This window comes from Rhipicephalus microplus, chromosome 7, assembly GCF_043290135.1.
Source record: "Rhipicephalus microplus isolate Deutch F79 chromosome 7, USDA_Rmic, whole genome shotgun sequence".
Classification (NCBI taxonomy): Eukaryota; Metazoa; Arthropoda; class Arachnida; order Ixodida; family Ixodidae; genus Rhipicephalus; species Rhipicephalus microplus.
Window position 1 is genome coordinate 20,919,895 of NC_134706.1, and position 17,862 is coordinate 20,937,756.

The 17,862-nt window shown below is 46.4% G+C and overlaps 1 protein-coding gene across 1 annotated transcript in view; it reads left to right on the top strand.

The window, feature by feature from the left end:
• The window catches only part of LOC142767195 (uncharacterized), a 31,528-nt gene extending 14,705 nt beyond the window's left edge, over positions 1-16,823 (top strand). The window contains exons 5-8 of the mRNA XM_075868422.1: positions 678-822; positions 3,282-3,455; positions 4,663-4,788; positions 16,614-16,823. Of these exons, the coding sequence (XP_075724537.1) occupies positions 678-822; positions 3,282-3,455; positions 4,663-4,788; positions 16,614-16,823 (655 nt within the window). The remainder of the gene's footprint in view (positions 1-677; positions 823-3,281; positions 3,456-4,662; positions 4,789-16,613) is intronic.
• Positions 16,824-17,862: the final 1,039 nt, after the last annotated feature.

The following is a 17,862-nucleotide window of genomic DNA, read 5'->3' on the forward strand; positions in this document are numbered from 1 at the left end:
ATCTATCTATCTATCTATCTATCTATCTATCTATCTATCTATCTATCTATCTATCTATCTATCTATCTATCTATCTATCTATCTATCTATCTATCTATCTATCTATCTATCTATCTATCTATCTATCTATCTATCTATCTATCTATCTATCTATCTATCTATCTATCTATCTATCTATCTATCTATCTATCTATCTATCTATCTATCTATCTATCTATCTATCTATCTATCTATCCACCCGTCTGTCCGTCCGTCATCTTTAATATTTGCAATGGCCTGTTACCATTTACTTGATTGCAGTGTATTCAAAATGCACATATGTAAAATCAATTAAATAACCAAAGAAACTCTTGAAGGTACTGCAAAAGAAGAACAATAACCAAACTAAAATACACAAAAATTTAAAAGATGTTCCGGCTCCCCACACGGGAAACTTATTCACTTGTTCTTTGCTTGTTTTTGAGCCCTGTGTATATTTATTTTTTGTATTTTTGTGTATTTTACCTTGGTCGGCATTTTCGTTTTTTAGCTCTATGACTATCCCCGAGAAGATGGGATTTCGTCGAGCTCTTCACTATAGAAACTCTTGAAGGGTGAACACGCGAAATGTATAAGAGCTACAACGTCGTCTTCTTATTTCCTCATGTCTTTTCGACTACCATTTCCTTCACACGCAGGAAAATCTTCACCCCGGACGTCGTGGTCATGCTGAGTCACTACGCGGAGGGTGACAACACTTTTGAGGACTGCCGGGTGGTGCCGCCAACGATGCTCCAGAGGCCGATATCGATCTTCTCCAACAGCAGTTACAAGAACGACATGGTAAGAAAATCAGAATTTCAATGTACTGCGACGAATCGTAATTCCTATGAAGCGCTGTTGAATATACGATTTGGTGAGATGAAAGCCAGCTAACAGGCAAAATTTCTTTTAAAAAAACATTCTCTTAGCACGTATTGTTTTTTGCTGCCATGAAAGTGCCACTAAAAACTCTGGTCACTTTTTGTATGTGTTTGCGCGCACGCACGTGTGTCTGTGTGTGTTTGTGTTTGCGAGCGTGCATGTGGAGACATACACTTTGACATATTGCATGAATACAGAATGTAGACTGTTCGCAGTAGACGCAAGAAAAGGTGGAAGACTGCAATGATTTCGGCGTCCGCCCAGGATCGAAGCCCCATCTCATTTACAAACACAGCTGTTGTCTGTTCATTGCATTTAGTCTTACGAATATAGCAGAACATCCACATTTTCACTTTTTTCAGCAAGAAAGTTTTTGTCCAAGATGGAGTCCATCAAATCAACAACATTTTGTATAAACTGTTAAAAAGTGTTAATTTTTCATATCGAGATATTCATCAGTATTGCCATTAGTATCGCCACGTTTTATCACTGGTACTTCATTATTTTTAAATATTTTTTCATATTCCCTAATTTTTCATATTTATTTCAGACAACCAGTATACATAGTGTCCGAGGGTATCGGCGCTAAGGCAAAGTAAGCGCAATAAAACGCTAACCCCGTTGTTCCCACACGAATAAGCGGTTATACATAGCAAAACAGAAATAAGTGTGAAAATTGAATCAATCTTGGTTCTATAGTGACTATTACCGTTAAAAATCTACTTTTGTTTGGTACTGTTAATCAAATATACTCATTGTCACTGGAATGATCACGTGTTCTTGACGCATTTTCTAGTTACTTCGTAGGTATAAACTTACAAGGTCCTACTCTCAGTTCCTCCCAAAACTTAGGGACCTCCTGCTCTTATATCCCAACATTGTACCTCAGATGGAAGTTTTAAACTAACTTAAGTTGACATTACATACAACTTTTTTACCACACAGTGCACTTACCGCAAAGCACTGTTTTCCGTCGAGATTGTTGCCCATTACTCTAGGTATGTAAGTGGTAATTTATGTATGGGTCTACTTAGGACAGATAGTAACACTGGAGGCAAACTATGAGTTAGAACTACCTTGAAAAATAAGAATGGGGTGGTGCACATTCGGCAAACATTCTCTAATCTTGAAAGGTAGTCTACCACTCTTTCTCAGAGGAAAGTATACAGGGCGTCCCACATAACTTGAGCCACGAATTGGAAAGTGAAAGACACTTTAGTGGCGAATTCAACGAAACGCGTACTACACGCACTAGCCTGTAGGTAGTGAGGCTATTCTATATTTCTCCCCATACTTAATATGCATTATTCATAATTAAGTATTTTTAAATATGGCCTGGAAACCCAAAATGTGAACACTGAGATGTAAATCACTTTGAGAAACCACTGACTAAATTGTTTTCTGTATGATACATCTCGCGCTGTTATTTTTTACACGTTGTAAAGAACCGCGGAATTGGAAAATAAAGCCGTGAAACTGACCTTGAGTGCACTGCTATATATAGTGCTGCTAAAACGCAAAAAAAAAAATAACACCGCTAGACGTATCGTACAGGAAACAATTCAGTTGGTGGTTTCTGAAAGTGCTCTTCTTCTCAGAGTTAATATTTTGGGTTTCCAGCCTATAATTAAAAAATATGTTATTAAGAATTAATAAATATTTATTTTGGGGAGAAACAAAAAATAGCCTGAGTACCTACAGGCTAGTTCAAGGAGTATTCGCTTGGTTCAATTCACCTCCTAACTGCCTTTCAAATTGTTGGCTCAAGTTATGTGGGACACCGTGTATAACAGCTGCATCGTACCAGTACTTAACTACAGGGCATCAACTTGGAGGCCCACAAAGAGGCCTCAATTTGAATTGTGGATGGTGCAGCGAGTAAGGAAAAGGAAAATGATGCACACAAACTTACGAGACAGGGAGTGAGCAGAATGAGTCGGCAGACAAACGGGGCTTAAGGATGTTACACTTGAAATCAAAAACAAGAAATGCACATGGGCCAATCTCGTAGTGCATCGGCAGGATAACCGCTGGTCATTAAGACTAACTGACTCGATTCCAGGAGAAGGCAAACTCGTAGAGGGGTGGAGCAAAGTAAGGTGGGTAGACGAGATTGAGAGGTTTGCGAGGATAACGGGACGACAGCAAGCACATGACTTAGTTGATTACACGAACAAGGGAGAGGCCTTTGCCTTGCAGTGGGCGTTGTCAGACTGCTGCTGCTGCTGCTGCTGCTGCGATGGTTGTTGTTGTTCTTCTTGTTGTTGTTGTTGTTGTTGTTGATGACGATGATGATGATGATGACGATAATGATGATGACGACGATGATGACTACATACACCTTTGGTCAAATGACGTCACGTATTAACCCCGTGCAGCACAAAGCGGCAGACACCCTTAGGAAGCTCACAATACAAGGCGTGGTAGCGTCCTGGGCACTCTCGGTCACCATGAAAGGCCGATGGAGTGTCCTCAAACCGGGACAACCAGCCGACTTCTTGTCCGAATGTGTGCACGACCCAAGCGCGGAGTCCTTTGGAAGCTACACTGAAGTGAGTTGGTTCTTCGAGAAGTACTTTGAACTTTCCTCGGGCCACGCCTAAACCTCGATATGAGTATAAAGCATTCTGGAGCGGCGGCTTCGATTTGTGGGCGCTCGTAATTTTTTAATGTGCTGCTGAGTAAAAGTGCGTGAGATATATTTCTCTTCAACCTGAAATCAAATGCGGTCGTTATAATCGAGAATCGAGTCCGCCCACTCCTCTCCCCTCTTACATATTAGACCAAGAGTAACGCCGTTGAGGTTCCAGCGCGGATGTTCTGGTATTTTGTTGTGTAGCCTTCGAAATTCCTGCTCCTGTACAAGATGGTCTTATGGCGCAGAGCATATGCGGCTTGTCTGCATGGCGACTCTGTTGAACTACTCGGTATAACCATCAAAATCAATAATTAATTCTAGTTTTCAGCAAAATTTTCCTCGCGCATAACTATGTTGCCTTGGTTATGAGACCATATGAATATTATTCATATCGTAATACCTATGCTGAAAAATAAATTTTATCTATTTAAATTTATGCAGTACGAAAGCAATACATTGACAAAGCTATAGAGAGGAAACGCAACCCATATTTTGTTTCATCGCTATGTTTGTGTTAGTATAGATCAGCTAAAAGCCTAGGAAAACTGGGGTGCTTCAAACTAAACAGCAGTCGATTAAAGGGAGAGTGAACAAGCTCCGGCTTTTTTTACCCCCTCACAAACTCGCTAAACTGCGCAATAGAACGCTGCGATCACGTTTTGCGAATGTTACTGTGCTGTGTGCCATGCAGGCGCTTCATTTCGGAAAGCATTTCCCGTGCTTCTTAGAGAACTTGTTGTTGGGCTAGTTGGTAGAGCATTTCGAAAAGTTAATTAGAGCGCGAAAACTTGACACGTACACTCACACACGCACACACCCATTCACCATTATTTGCGCCTGTACAATACGCTTTTTGCGTAACAGGACGATGCCTTAGCCATGGACAACAGTACGCACCACTGAGCTTTGCAATCTATTAGTGAACATCTTACGTCATATCCGTGACGGAAGTATGTCACGGAGGCACGATGAACACAGCGTGAAACACTTTCATTTTGAAAATAAATAGCTCCGTTGATGCTAGTTGTGCGTCACGCATCTTATTTCCGTTAGCAGAGCTCTACTTCTGCACTCTTCTCCCAGTGCGCGACGTTTCTTGTTTTTTTACTCTGTTTGAATAGGTATGTGAAAATCCAGACTTCAGGGGCATCCTCAACTACAAGACGGGAGTTCGTGGCACGTTATATTACAGCCGGTCGGACGGCCGCATGTTTTCGTACGACAACGATACCACTTTTGTTGAAAAGGTAGGATGCGTGTTTGTGTGTGTGGGGGGGGGGGGGCGGGTACGATTTCGTCGAAAGTGGCAAGCCATCAGACTTGCACCTGCGGGCGGCCTTAGATTATTGTGATGTTAGTTTTCCGCTAAGCAGTGGGGGCAAGAATTAATCACAATCGACCTCTAACTTGTCCATGAAGTAAAATCTCAGGCACAATCTCTGGCGAATTTCTTGCAGACCGGCGAAACAGTTTTTCACGCCTCTTTACGAGATAACACACACACACACACAAAAACAAAAAAACAGATGAGCTGGACACGTAGCATTAAAGTAATGAGATGTATATACGTTCATAAATTTTAAAATGCTTGCTAATTTTTTATACCAATGCTGCTTCTGCATGCCTGATTCAATTTTTTTCACATCACAATTATTACAAATAACCTATCCTCCAGTTTTTGTCTGTGAACTGTATTTCGAGTTATGTTTACTAAAAAAAATTGGCCCAATATCTGCATGCTTCTGCAAATGTCGTCGAAAGACGATAGTCTTGCGTGTGGAGAGAGTGAACAAGACATTTATTTGGCGTTCTGTGCCAGAGAATCGGTGGGTGGTATTCTGGAGGCGCTGCGTTAGAGTGCCTCGAGCGTGAAGTGGAGGCGAACGAACGCATCAAGTCACGTCACACGTGAGACACGAGCGCTATCTGGCAGTTTTCTTAGAAAACAAATAGCGTGGCTCTGAGACTGGTGTGCGCACCCATCTCAGAGGTGATAAGGTGTGGAACGCAAGGCGACGGGTGGGTGCCACCACCATCTCGTCTTAGCAAAGCGTTGGAAACACTCCCCGTTCGCGCAAGCGTTGCATGGTCAGCGCATCATGATAAGCGCTACGGTCCTCAAGAATACTTACGTATGCCTTTTCTAGTAAAAGATACCCATGCAGAATATATACGTGTTGTTATGGTTCCCCAGACATGCGCAAAAATTTATTTTTGATTGACAATCGCACAAGTACGAACGCTGCTGCGCCTTGAGCAACATTGGTGGGCGCTGCGGATGGGGTCGGCCATTTGGATGCCGTTAAGAGTGGACAAAGAGGCAAATGTACAGACAGACCAAATTTTTTGCGTCGAAGGTTCCCAAGAAAGACTATCATCTTTTAGGGAGCCTTCAATATTCCTATTCTTAGGATCACTCTTAAGGAGGTTATCATTTTGGCCTCCAGGCAGCTTTCGAGAGACTATTAGTGAGCTGCCAAAAAACGTGCTTCATGAAGTCAGAAGGATGGAAAAAGTTCCCCATTCGCCACGATGGATACAAGCTGGGCGGACAAATACTCTCGAGTTTAAATGCTCAGATATACTTCTTAAATTAAACGGGGGGATAAGCACCGCTGTAGCCTAGTTGTTAGAGCAACGATCACGGTTTTCGAAGGTTGTAGGTTTGGTGTCTTTGAGTGACAAGGAATTTTTTCGTCCGGTTTCTTATCTTCACAATGGCGTCAGAATTACTTCAAATAACAAGTCCTTCACTTTTCTTGGTTTTCTTGCGTGTTACTTCAAAATATTTCTGTGGGTAACAAAAAAAAGAGCCCTTCATACGTATTTTTCTTAGATCCGTTGAAGCAGTGATAAAATGATAAATAAGTAATTATCTTCAAATAGTCTTATCATTGGTATTTTAATTGCGGCAAAGAATTTCCGCTTCAACTTAGAATACCAGCACGAAAAGCTCAGAAGCGTCCCTGTCCCGCAATTTTGATATAAAAGAAGCTATAATGACTGCGAAAGCACCCGGTATAGCCTTCTCAGGTAGATTGCGCCTAATTCTTTATTGAAACAGTGCAAATGTGAAGTTCTTTTGGATGCTACATGCCTTAACGTTTGCCTTGGTGCTCATCGTCGCGAAGAATATTCCGGCAGGTCCCACGCATTGTGGCACTCGATTTCAGTCGCAGAGCGAGAATAGTAGCCATCTCTCTAGAGTCTTTCTTTCTCTCTCTCTCTCTCTTTTTCTTTGAGCCAAACGGTAAGTGGACGAATGTACCGACGTCATTGTGGAAAATGAGCACTTTCGGTAATAATTGCCCATTATAGACCCTTTCACTGTTTACAAACACAGACCCTGATGACTTCCGGTTTCGTCCACCGATACGCCTGAATAGCATAGGAGGGCAAGAAGAACGTTAGAAAATATTCCGCTGATTTCGCACACTTACCTTCCGTCCTTTGGCAAAATATATTCAAATAAATGCTTTTTCGACCGACATAAAAACTACAAGAGATTGCCTTGAACATTAAGCACGTCATTTCTATCTGAGAAACTAATAAAAGACTTTGGTACGCTTCAAAATACGTGAAGACGTTCTTTCAGTTTCAACGTCACGAGGTGGTAAATGAGGTGACCGGCAGCTTTTGGGGGGCACAACGCCTGCAATCTTGAAATTGTCTATTGTCCTCTGAGGTACGCATTAAAAGCTTCGAGGTAGGCGTATTACTGAGCTGAAAAACGCATGATTGTCATTCGCCGAGTCAGACCAGTGCATCTGTAATGTGTGTTTCCGCAATGTAATCAAAGGAATCAGGCAATGCTGCGTTCCAACCGATGTCACCATAACATGAAGCGTGTACTGGATCTCTTTAGGGTAACAGGAGAGAGGAATGACAACTTGAAGGAAACATTTGATTCAGTCATTCATGAAGTGGCTAAGAGCGCCCGTGATAGAGGACTGAAATGGGGAACTAAGCAATCGCAACGTCTCTGCAGGTCACAATACAGGATCTCTGGTGGCCGTAACTGTTACCCTGATATAAAACTCATAACTCATGGTGACCCTATACCTGTGGTAGACTGCATTCGACTAGTGGAGCAGAGCACGTAGAGTTGCCTTGCGTAATACTTGGAAACTTTGTGTAGCAAGCAATGAGGTTCACATCGAAAATAGCGATCTCCAACTGTGACGTTCAGGAAGCATACCTAATTCGTGTCGCGCAGAGCTTGGCTGTTTGTTTGATGTTCCGTAGTCAGCTTAACGTCTCCGGCTTAATACGTCATGACTCCAGATGGGTTTCTGCTCTCCCTTAGTTGGGTACAAAGTACACTAAATTGTTAAACGCGTTTCTAAACACACATATTCATTTCTGCAAAGGTAAAGAGAGTGCGAATCAGATGCAACCCAAGCGAAGAAACACACAGGACAAGTGTGTGCGACCAACTGTATTCGGTGATAACTTATCTTGGCATTGAAGGGTAACCTACACGGCGGCGGAGTTTCGGCGCATAGTTTTACGCAAAGTAGTCTGACTTGGCCCGCGCCTTGTAACGCTGTGGAGAGTGACGGGGGCGCACCATCGGTACGGAGTTTTAGAATAGCGCACAGCGAGCCCTTGTGGCGCAGTCGTTTCCACTGCGCATGCGTCGTAACGCGAGTTGCCGTTCCCGTTCTCGGCCCACCACCGAAAAATCCGAAATAGCGTGTGGCAATCGCGGCTCACGTTGACCGCGAAGTGCTGTGTGTAGCTTCTGTGCATTCGGTTTGCGGTCGGGGTGATAGTCCCTGGACATTTCCCTAGAGGAAGCAAATGCTAACTTAAAACTCACATGGCACCCGCTATGCCCGCAACGCGCACAAACGTTATTTTAAAACTCCCTGGTATTTCATGTAGACGCAGACACCGCTAGCGCTTGAGGTCCTCTTGAAAAGGCGGGATTTTCTCGCGTGTTCTAACACGCTGTTCAGCTCAAATAATACACCTGTCTTGCCGATCAAACGGGGAAAATATAGAAGGACCTTTTACATTTCGCGCTGAAGATACTGGCACGACTGCGGAACTACATTTACTGGCGATAAGACCCACGCAAATTTCGCTCTGTAACCTCCACTTCATTTCTAAGGGAAGTTGCCTTCGAAAATAGACCAATTAAGCACACTTCAAGACTACATAGTTATCTGTCAAAATTTCAGTAATTCAGAGAACTTTAAACTGAGGTCATCGTTAGAAAAGCGTTAGACAAGCTTTAGGGCTTCTCTTAAAAAGGGCTAACGCGGAAATCTTAGCACCATGTGGCCGCTATGCAATGAAGGGACTGAAATAATAGCGCAATCGAAAACAATAACGCCAAACCTTACGCGAGGGCAAGTGTTCTTTAACCATAGGAAAAATACGCAAAATAACACCGTGTAAACACAAACTTGCTACATTAAACGAAGCAACATCTTTGCGTACAACCACAAAGAATGAACAGGTCAAGATTTAATCCATAAAAAAACAGTTTTTATGGTTTTCGATTCCTTCCCGACTGTACTTTCAAAATCTGTATCTGCGCGGACGATAATTTAATTCCCATGTCCGATGGTACAACGTTTCTCGGTGTAGTTCTTGGCCGGCATATGAAATTCAATCTTCATGCGCAGTCACTCATTCGCAAGATAACCTTTGGAATACGCGCCATAATCAAAACTCGTTCATATTTTCAGCCACACGTAATCCACTCCCTTTGTCACGCACATATTCACAGCCATTTATCTTATTGCATATCAGCCTGGGGTAACACATATTTGACCCACCTCAACCAACTGCAACGCCTGCAGAATCAAGCACTTCGACTAAAGACTTTCAGCCGTTTCTTAACCAATGCAACGCCACTATATCAGATTTTAAATATGCATCCTCTTTATCACCTCTTTCAGCTGAAGTTATCAGTTGCGATGTATAAGATTTTTCGCGGTAATGTGCATATAGATGGCATTGTCGTGGAAAGCTTTGTAAAGTATAATATTACTAGGTTTTCTGAGCTTGATAACCACCTTCTGCCCAAAGTTCGCACAAACTACGGCAAGTTTACTACCACATTTACGGGAATCAAGCTGTGGAATTCACTTCCTTACGTAATAAAATCATCAATCACAGAACATGCATTCAAAAACCAAGTAAAGAAATATTTTTGCAACAGTTGTCTTCATCCTAGCAACTAGTTTTTAATGCAGCGATGTCATTTGCAACAAGCTATATTGGCCTTACGTTTTGTATTATAACTTGCGCTAAGTTTTCTTTCTTTTTGCCTTGCTAAACATATATGTATTTTATACTTTCGTTTTTTCGCACTGTGCTTTTTTTTCTTACTGAACATACCGTAACATCTGAATGTTGTATATTTTGTTTCTTCTCCCGTTAACATCATGTATGGGAGCCTCCCTGACAGTTTCTAACTTTGAGGCTCTTTGTGCGTATTACCAATCCTGTACGCACTCATAGGTAAACTGACATCGTTGTTGAATAAACTTGAAACTTGAAACTTGAAATGTATACACCATAAATAATGTAAAAAGAAGAGCACAGCAGCCGCATCCATAAAAATAATAGAGAGGTCATAGTTTCATCTCATGGGCGAAGTAATGAATTCAATAACAACTAACTGGAAAGTCACGCGAAAAATGGCGAGTAAACCAAGACGTTCAGCATGCTATTCAAGCACACAGGACGCACGCAGGGTGAAAGTGAACGAGTAAGATTCATAGCTCGGCACTTGACAGGCTCTTAAAACACAAAGAATGCACGAAATGTATAAACACGTGTACAAAATGCACAGGTGTACAGAAAAAGGTTCAACAAGTGATTGATTGATATGTGGGGTTTAAAGTCCCAAAACCACCATATGATTATAAGAGACGCCGTAGTGGAGGGCTCCGGAAATTTTGACCACCTGAGGTTCTTTAACGTGCACCCCAATCTGAGCACACGGGCCTACAACATTTCCGCCTCCATCGGAAATGCAGCCGCCGCAGCCGGGATTTGAACCCGCGACCTGCGGGTCAGCAGCCGAGTACCTTAGCCACTAGACCACCGCGGCGGGGTGGTTCAACAAGTGGCACAGTGGTTACTAGACTGCGTTTAAACAGCGCGCTTCTAGCGCGAACGGGGCCTCTGGAGCGAGTAATGTTAGCATCGTGCGCTCTTTCACTTCAACGCAGGTTTCCAGTGAAATCGCACGACCAAAGAGGTTTAAACATGACATAGAAACCACCCTCACGACTGGTTTCTATGTCATGTTCAAACCTCTCGACTGGTTTCTATGTCATGTTCAAACGGCGACATAAGCACACGCGCTCGCGGGCGATATTCGCCGTGGGTTAAAGTGCGCGTAAGACGTGAGCGAATCAGCGCACGCCTTCCAACAAGCGAGGCGCCGAGTTTGAAGTTCGCGCCATCTAGTTATCTGGCCGGTAATCATGAGAACACGCTGAGGCAGCCAGCCAGCCAGTCGCCAGCCATTTTGACCACCAGGCGTTCTTCAACCTGCACCCAGATCTGAGCACACGGACCTACACCATTTTTGCTTCCATCAGCAGCCGAGTACCTTAGCCAATAGACCAGCGCAGCGGGGCAAGATACACACACACACACACACACACGCACACGCACACGCACACACACATACATACATACATATATATTGTTACGTGAGTAACGAGACAAAGTATTGCGAATATATTCGAAAAATATATTTGCAAGAGCGGTTGCAGCACTGGCCAGTCTGGCTCCGAGCTCGAGCAGCCAGCGAGCCTCATCTTCCTCGTCGGGCGCACACGCGCATTCGCACTATGGTTTGTGGCAGCCTACAGGTAGCATAACCCCCGTCGGCAAAGGCGCCGTCTCGGCGCATCTAGATGTCAAGATCATTGGGCGAGTGGTACTGCTTCAGGCGTGCGACGTGTACGATGTCGGTGGCCCTAGGGGTGGATGAAGACGGCGAGGCAGCAGGAGTGATTTCATAAGTGACGGGAGTCACCTCACGAAGCACTCTGTAGGGCCCTGTGTACCGAGAGAGCAGCTTGTCAGACAGGCCAACGTGCCTGGTCGGAGACCACAGCAGAACCAACGAACCGGGCGAAAAGTGCACATCGCGGTGTCGTTGGTCGTACCGACGCCGTTGGTTTGCTTGGGAGGTCAGAAGGCGAGCACGAGCGGTTTCGCGTGCGTGGGCGGCCCGGCTGATGGCGTCCAGAGCATATTGTGAAGTTGGAGCTGCTGGTAACGGAATCGTCGTATCGAGGGGTAATGTGGGTTCGCGGCCGAACAGCAAGAAAAAAGGGGAGTAACCAGCCGTGTCGTGGCGCGAAGAATTGTAGGCAAATGTCACGTATGGTAAAGCGATGTCCCAGTCAGAGTGATCTGAGGAAACGTACTTTGCAAGCATGTCAGTTAGGGTTCGGTTCAGGCGTTCTGTGAGGCCATTTGTTTGCGGATGGTACGACGTAGTGAGCTTGTGGCGTGTTGCACAAGAGCGTAGGATGTCCGCTATGACTTTCGATAGAAATGTGCGGCCTCGGTCCGTGAGCAGCTGGCGTGGAGCACCATGTTGCAAGATCACGTCGTGTAGAAGAAAATCGGCGACGTCAGTGGCGCAACTTGTTGGAAGGGCGCGTGTGATTGCGTAGCGTGTGGCGTAGTCTGTGGCCACAGCTATCCACCTGTTGCCAGCAGAAGACAGAGGAAAAGGGCCGAGTAAGTCCAAGCCGACGCGAAAGAAAGGTTCCGTAGAAATATCGAGTGGTTGAAGGCGCCCAGCCGGAAGCGTCGATGGTGTTTTGCGGCGCTGACATTCCTCACACGCCGCGACGTATCTTCTGACGGACCGTGCCAGACCTGGCCAATAGAAGCGACGGCGAATCCGGTCGTATGTGCGGGACACACCCAGGTGACCGGCAGTAGGAACGTCATGAAGTTCGTGGAGTACAGCCAAGCGGAGGTGTTTGGGTATGGCAAGCAGCAGAGATGGGCCGTCTGGATGGAAGTTATGCCGGTATAATGTGCCATTCTGGAGTACGAACGAGCGATAGGATCGGTTCGATGGGGAGGAGTCGAGGCGCTCAATGATAGCTCGTAGGGCTGCATCACGGCGTTGCTCGTCGGCTATGTGGTTCAGTTGAGAAACGGAGCACACGCAGGCGTCGTTGTCAGGTATGGTGGCCGATGGGTCAACTGGATAGCGAGAAAGGCAATCGGCGTCCTGGTGCAGGCGTCCAGACTTGTATATCACAGAAAAGGTGTATTCTTGCAGTCGCAGAGCCCAGCGACCAAGTCGACCTGTAGGATCTCTTAAGGATGAAAGCCAGCAGAGCGCGTGGTGGTCGGTGACGACGGAAAAGTGAGTGCCATATAAATATGGACGGAATTTTGAGACCGCCCAGACAAGAGCAAGGCATTCTCGCTCCGTGATCGAATAGTTACGCTCTGCAGGTGTAAGGAGGCGGCTAGCATACGCGATAACGCGGTCGTGTCCCTGTTGGCATTGGGCGAGAACGGCTCCGATACCGTGACCACTGGCATCAGTTCGGACCTCAGTTCGGGCAGATGGGTCAAAGTGGGCGAGGATAGGGGGCGTCGTCAAAAGTGTTATGAGGTGAGAGAAGGCGGCAGCTTGAGTGGACCCCCACGAAAATGGAACGCCTTTCTTCAAAAGATCGGTAAGTGGTTGGGCGATTGCCGCAAAATCTTTCACGAACCGCCTAAAGTAGGAGCAAAGTCCCACAAAGCTCCGGACATCTTTGGCGGATTGGGGTACTGGGAAACTCGTGACGGCACGAATTTTCTCAGGGTCCGGTCTCACACCAGAAGCATCGACAAGGTGGCCCAGCACGGTAATCTGTCGGCGGCCGAAGTGACACTTCGAGGAGTTCAACTGGAGGCCAGCTTTGCGGAAGACGTCGAGAATGGCCGACAGACGCTCAAGGTGGGTCTCAAACGTAGGTGCAAATACGAGGACGTCGTCTAGGTAACACAGGCATGTTGACCATTTGAACCCGTGTAGCAGAGAGTCCATCATACGTTCGAACGTGGCGGGGGCATTGCATAGACCGAAGGGCATAACCTTGAATTGGTATAGGCCATCTGGAGTGATGAAGGCGGTCTTTTCTTGGTCTTTCTCGTCTACGGCAATCTGCCAATAACCAGAACGAAGGTCGATGGATGAAAAGTAGCGTGCGCCGTGGAGACAATCGAGGGCGTCATCAATACGTGGTAAAGGATACACGTCCTTTTTGGTGATTCGATTTAGATGCCGGTAATCGATGCAAAAACGCCATGTGTTGTCCTTCTTTTTAACCAGGACGACGGGTGACGCCCATGGGCTTGATGAGGGCTCAATAATGCCTTTAGTTAACATCTTATTCACTTCAGCTTGAATAATCTGGCGCTCCGACGCGGACACGCGATACGGTCGACGGTGAATGGGAGCAGCATCACCGGTGTTGATGCGGTGCTTTACAAGAGAAGTTTGGCCGAGTGGGCGGTCGTCAAGGTCGAAGATGTCACGGTAGGAAGCTAGAAGGCGTGCGAGAGCGGCTGATTGCGCTGGGGGAAGGTCAGGGTCGATCATGGGACGTATTGACATGTCGAGGCATGTGGCATCGAGTGGGCGACAAGGAAAATTGGGGCATGCGTCGGCTGCGAAAGTGGTGACGTGATCATCGGCTAAGGACCGCAACGTGGCAATTAGGATGCCTTCAGGGAGGACTTGCTTTGTGAAGCCGAAATTTATGACGGGTAGACGGGTCCGGTTGGAGGCTACAGTTACGATGCAGTGAGGGACGGTGACGTCACGTGCCAGTAGGACATCAGGAATCGGCGTGACGATGTAATTCCCATCCAATACGGGTGAGGTCGTGGCAAATTCGGTGAATGTGAGGGCTTTAGGCGGTAAGCGGAGGAAGTCTGTGGCAGAAAGGCCGTGTTGAGGTTCAGGGTGAATATCCGGCTGAAGAGGAAGGTCTAAGCAAAGAGTACCAGCGGAACAGTCGATGAGAGCAGAATGGGTCGACAGGAAGTCCATCCCTAAGATGAGGTCATGAGGACAGTTCTGGAGCACCGTGAATAGAACAGGGATGTAACGGTCGGCGATGCGTATGCGAGCCGTACACATGCCAATGACAGGAACAGTGCCGCCATCGGCCACACGTACAGCTTCGGTAGCAGGGGGCGTGAGTACTTTTCTTAAGCGGCGACAAAGATGAACGCTGATTATGGACACATGAGCGCCAGTATCGACTAGTGCCGACAGAGAAATACCGTCCACGTGTACATCGACAAGATTTTTGTTCGTATGAAGCGTCAATGGAGGGTTTGGTTCAGACAGGGATGATGCAGCACTACCTCCAGGGGCTGCACTGTCTAGTTTTCCGTCGGGTACGATGAAAAGTTAGGCGGCGAGTGATGGCGGCGTGGCTGGGGCGACGGGGAACGACGGCGTTGAGGGGACGGAGAACGAGCAGGAAGGCGGCTGTTAGACGTGTCGAAAGCAGGGGCGGTACGGCTGGACGAATACCGGCGAAGATCTTCATATGGGCTATAAGGTGCGAAAAACTGGCTCCTATGTGGCGGCGTCCAGGAGGCACGGCAGTAGCGGGAGACATGTCCAACGCGGTGGCACCGGAAGCAGATCGGTTTGTCGTCAGGAGTTCGCCATTCCGCCGGGTTGCGAGATCGTGGAGCAACAAATGGGTCACGTCGAGGTGCATTAGTGGGAATTGGTCTGGAGGAGGGGCAAGAGATGGGGCAAGCATCAGGGAACCCGCGGTTGGCGAATTCTTGTCGTACGACCGCCTGAATAACGGAGATCGCGGGGGTTGTCGGTATCGTATGTTCGAAAGAAGTGGGCTGAAGCGGCGCTGGACTTGCTGCTTCAAGTTCCCGTCGAACGATACGCGTTACACTCTGCTCAAAGGGCGGTGTGACGGTAGAATCGGAGCAGGTGGACGTAGCCGCCGTGTTTGGCAACCGAGAAAAAGGAGGGCGCACCCGACGGCTTTTTGCTGTTTCGAAACGGCGGCATTCTTGAATTACACGGTCGATGGTCGAGACGTTAGTGTACACCAGCAAATTGAAGGCGTCGTCCGCGATCCCCTTCAAAACGTGTCCAACCTTTTCAGCCTCAGACATCGCCTCGTCCACTTTTCGGCAAAGGGCGAGAACTTCTTGGATGTATGACACATACGATTCAGTTGGCGACTGGACACGGGTAGCCAGCTCCTGTCGTGCAGCTGCGTGGCGACCGGTCGGGTCCCCAAAGATGTCACGTAGCTTCTCCTTGAACGTGTCCCAGCTGGTGAGTTCGGACTCATTTGTCTCGTACCAGACACGCGGGGTTCCGTCCAAGTAGAAGAGAACATTAGCGAGCATCATGGTAGGGTCCCAACGGTGAGTTTGACTGACCCGTTCATAAAGGCGAAGCCATTTGTCGACGTCGAGGCCAGGTTGCGCAGAAAATGTCCCGGGATCACGTGGTGTTTGGACGGCGACAAAGGTTGTCGGAGAAGCCGCAGATGATGAAGCGGACGCGTTGTCACTGGAAGCCATGGCGGAAAGCTGGAGGATGCGGCCACTGCGGAGCTGCGTGGTGAGGACGGGGATCGTTCCACCTCCACCAAATATGTTACGTGAGTAACGAGACAAAGTATTGCGAATATATTCGAAAAATATATTTGCAAGAGCGGTTGCAGCACTGGCCAGTCTGGCTCCGAGCTCGAGCAGCCAGCGAGCCTCATCTTCCTCGTCGGGCGCACACGCGCATTCGCACTATGGTTTGTGGCAGCCTACAGGTAGCAATATATATATATATATATATATATATATATATATATATATATATATATATATATAGTATGGTGAAAGCTCCTTTCGTCGAAAAATAAATTCTTCGCATTTATGAGGTGGTGAGAGGGTAGTTATAAGGTGCCAAAAATTTAGTTTCAGCAATTTTTGTTCTTCTTGCGTGATATACTGTAGTGTGAGTGTTTTTGGTATTGCATTAAAAATGAAAAGCAACTTCTCACTGCTCTCAACATCTCTTCAGCTATGCAGGATCAGGGTGCTGCAGCTGACGTTCGCCATTGGTGTCGTGGCGTTCGACATAGACTACGATGACTACTCCACCATTTGTGGGGAGCTAAACCAGTACAGGGCATTCACGAGGCTGTACACTTTGGTGGATATCCTGGACTATTTTAAAAAGAAATTCAATGACGCCGGAGAACTCAAAGACTGTTTATTTTTGGCCGAATAAATGTATAGCGACAATTACCATGAAGTGACGGGCAACACATGACGATACCTATTAGATTGCTAAGCACCTGCTCGCAATTAAAAATAAAGTCTGTTTTTATGTTTTCCAATTGACATTTTCCTCCAGAAACAGTATGCCTGATAATATAAATTCGCCAAGGACATGCTCTCCACAACTCCTGGTGACACTCTTAACACCAGCGACATCCACTATTTAGGATGAAAGAAACAAGGAATATGGGTCAAGGTAGTCGTACATTCCTTCAGCAGAATGAAGAGAAAATTATCACCTCCCGTTTCTAACACTAATCAACAAGAAAGTTAATTTACAAGCTCTCTTTTTATGTTTACTTAAGCAATGGAAACGAAATTTCAGTGGGGACAGGCTTGATCCCCTGCCCCAGACAAACTTCAACTCAGCTAAGGAGCTTCATTTCAAAGGATATAATTTCTACTTCCTTGTGGCGTTGTGCGGTAAGCAAGTAGTTTTCAATCTTTCTTTCGTAACCATTCCGCCACCTTGTTAACTTCCAGGCAACCAATTTGCAACATTCCTACCCTTATATGCAACGTAAGAAGGCACAACAGGTCCCACCAAGATGACCGAAGCGTGGCAGCCGGTTGCCTGGACGACTAAAGTCCACTTCATGCAATCGGCCACGTCCTTGAATGGTAGGGCCATGTTCACCGATAACGGACTTGTGACGTCAGTCCAGTGCATGTGCTCATTGGCGCACGTTCGCATGCTTCAAATTTCGAGGTGGTACTCCTAAATCTTTCCAAAGTTGTACCTGTGGACACGTCCGTGTGGAATTAGGAAAACCTAACTGGACGTTAATTGCTGTACTAATTAGATCGTCGTGGTTATGATATATAGATGAACTAAGGTAATGTGGACGGCAACAAAGGTAACTGAAGGCGGGTAAAAGAGCGGTAACCTTGACACTGCACGTCTTCATGACTAACCAACTGGCTAACGCGGCTAAGCTTATTCCCGTCCCTTTTCCAAGGTATTTATGCGTGCTCGCCCGTGGAAGAGC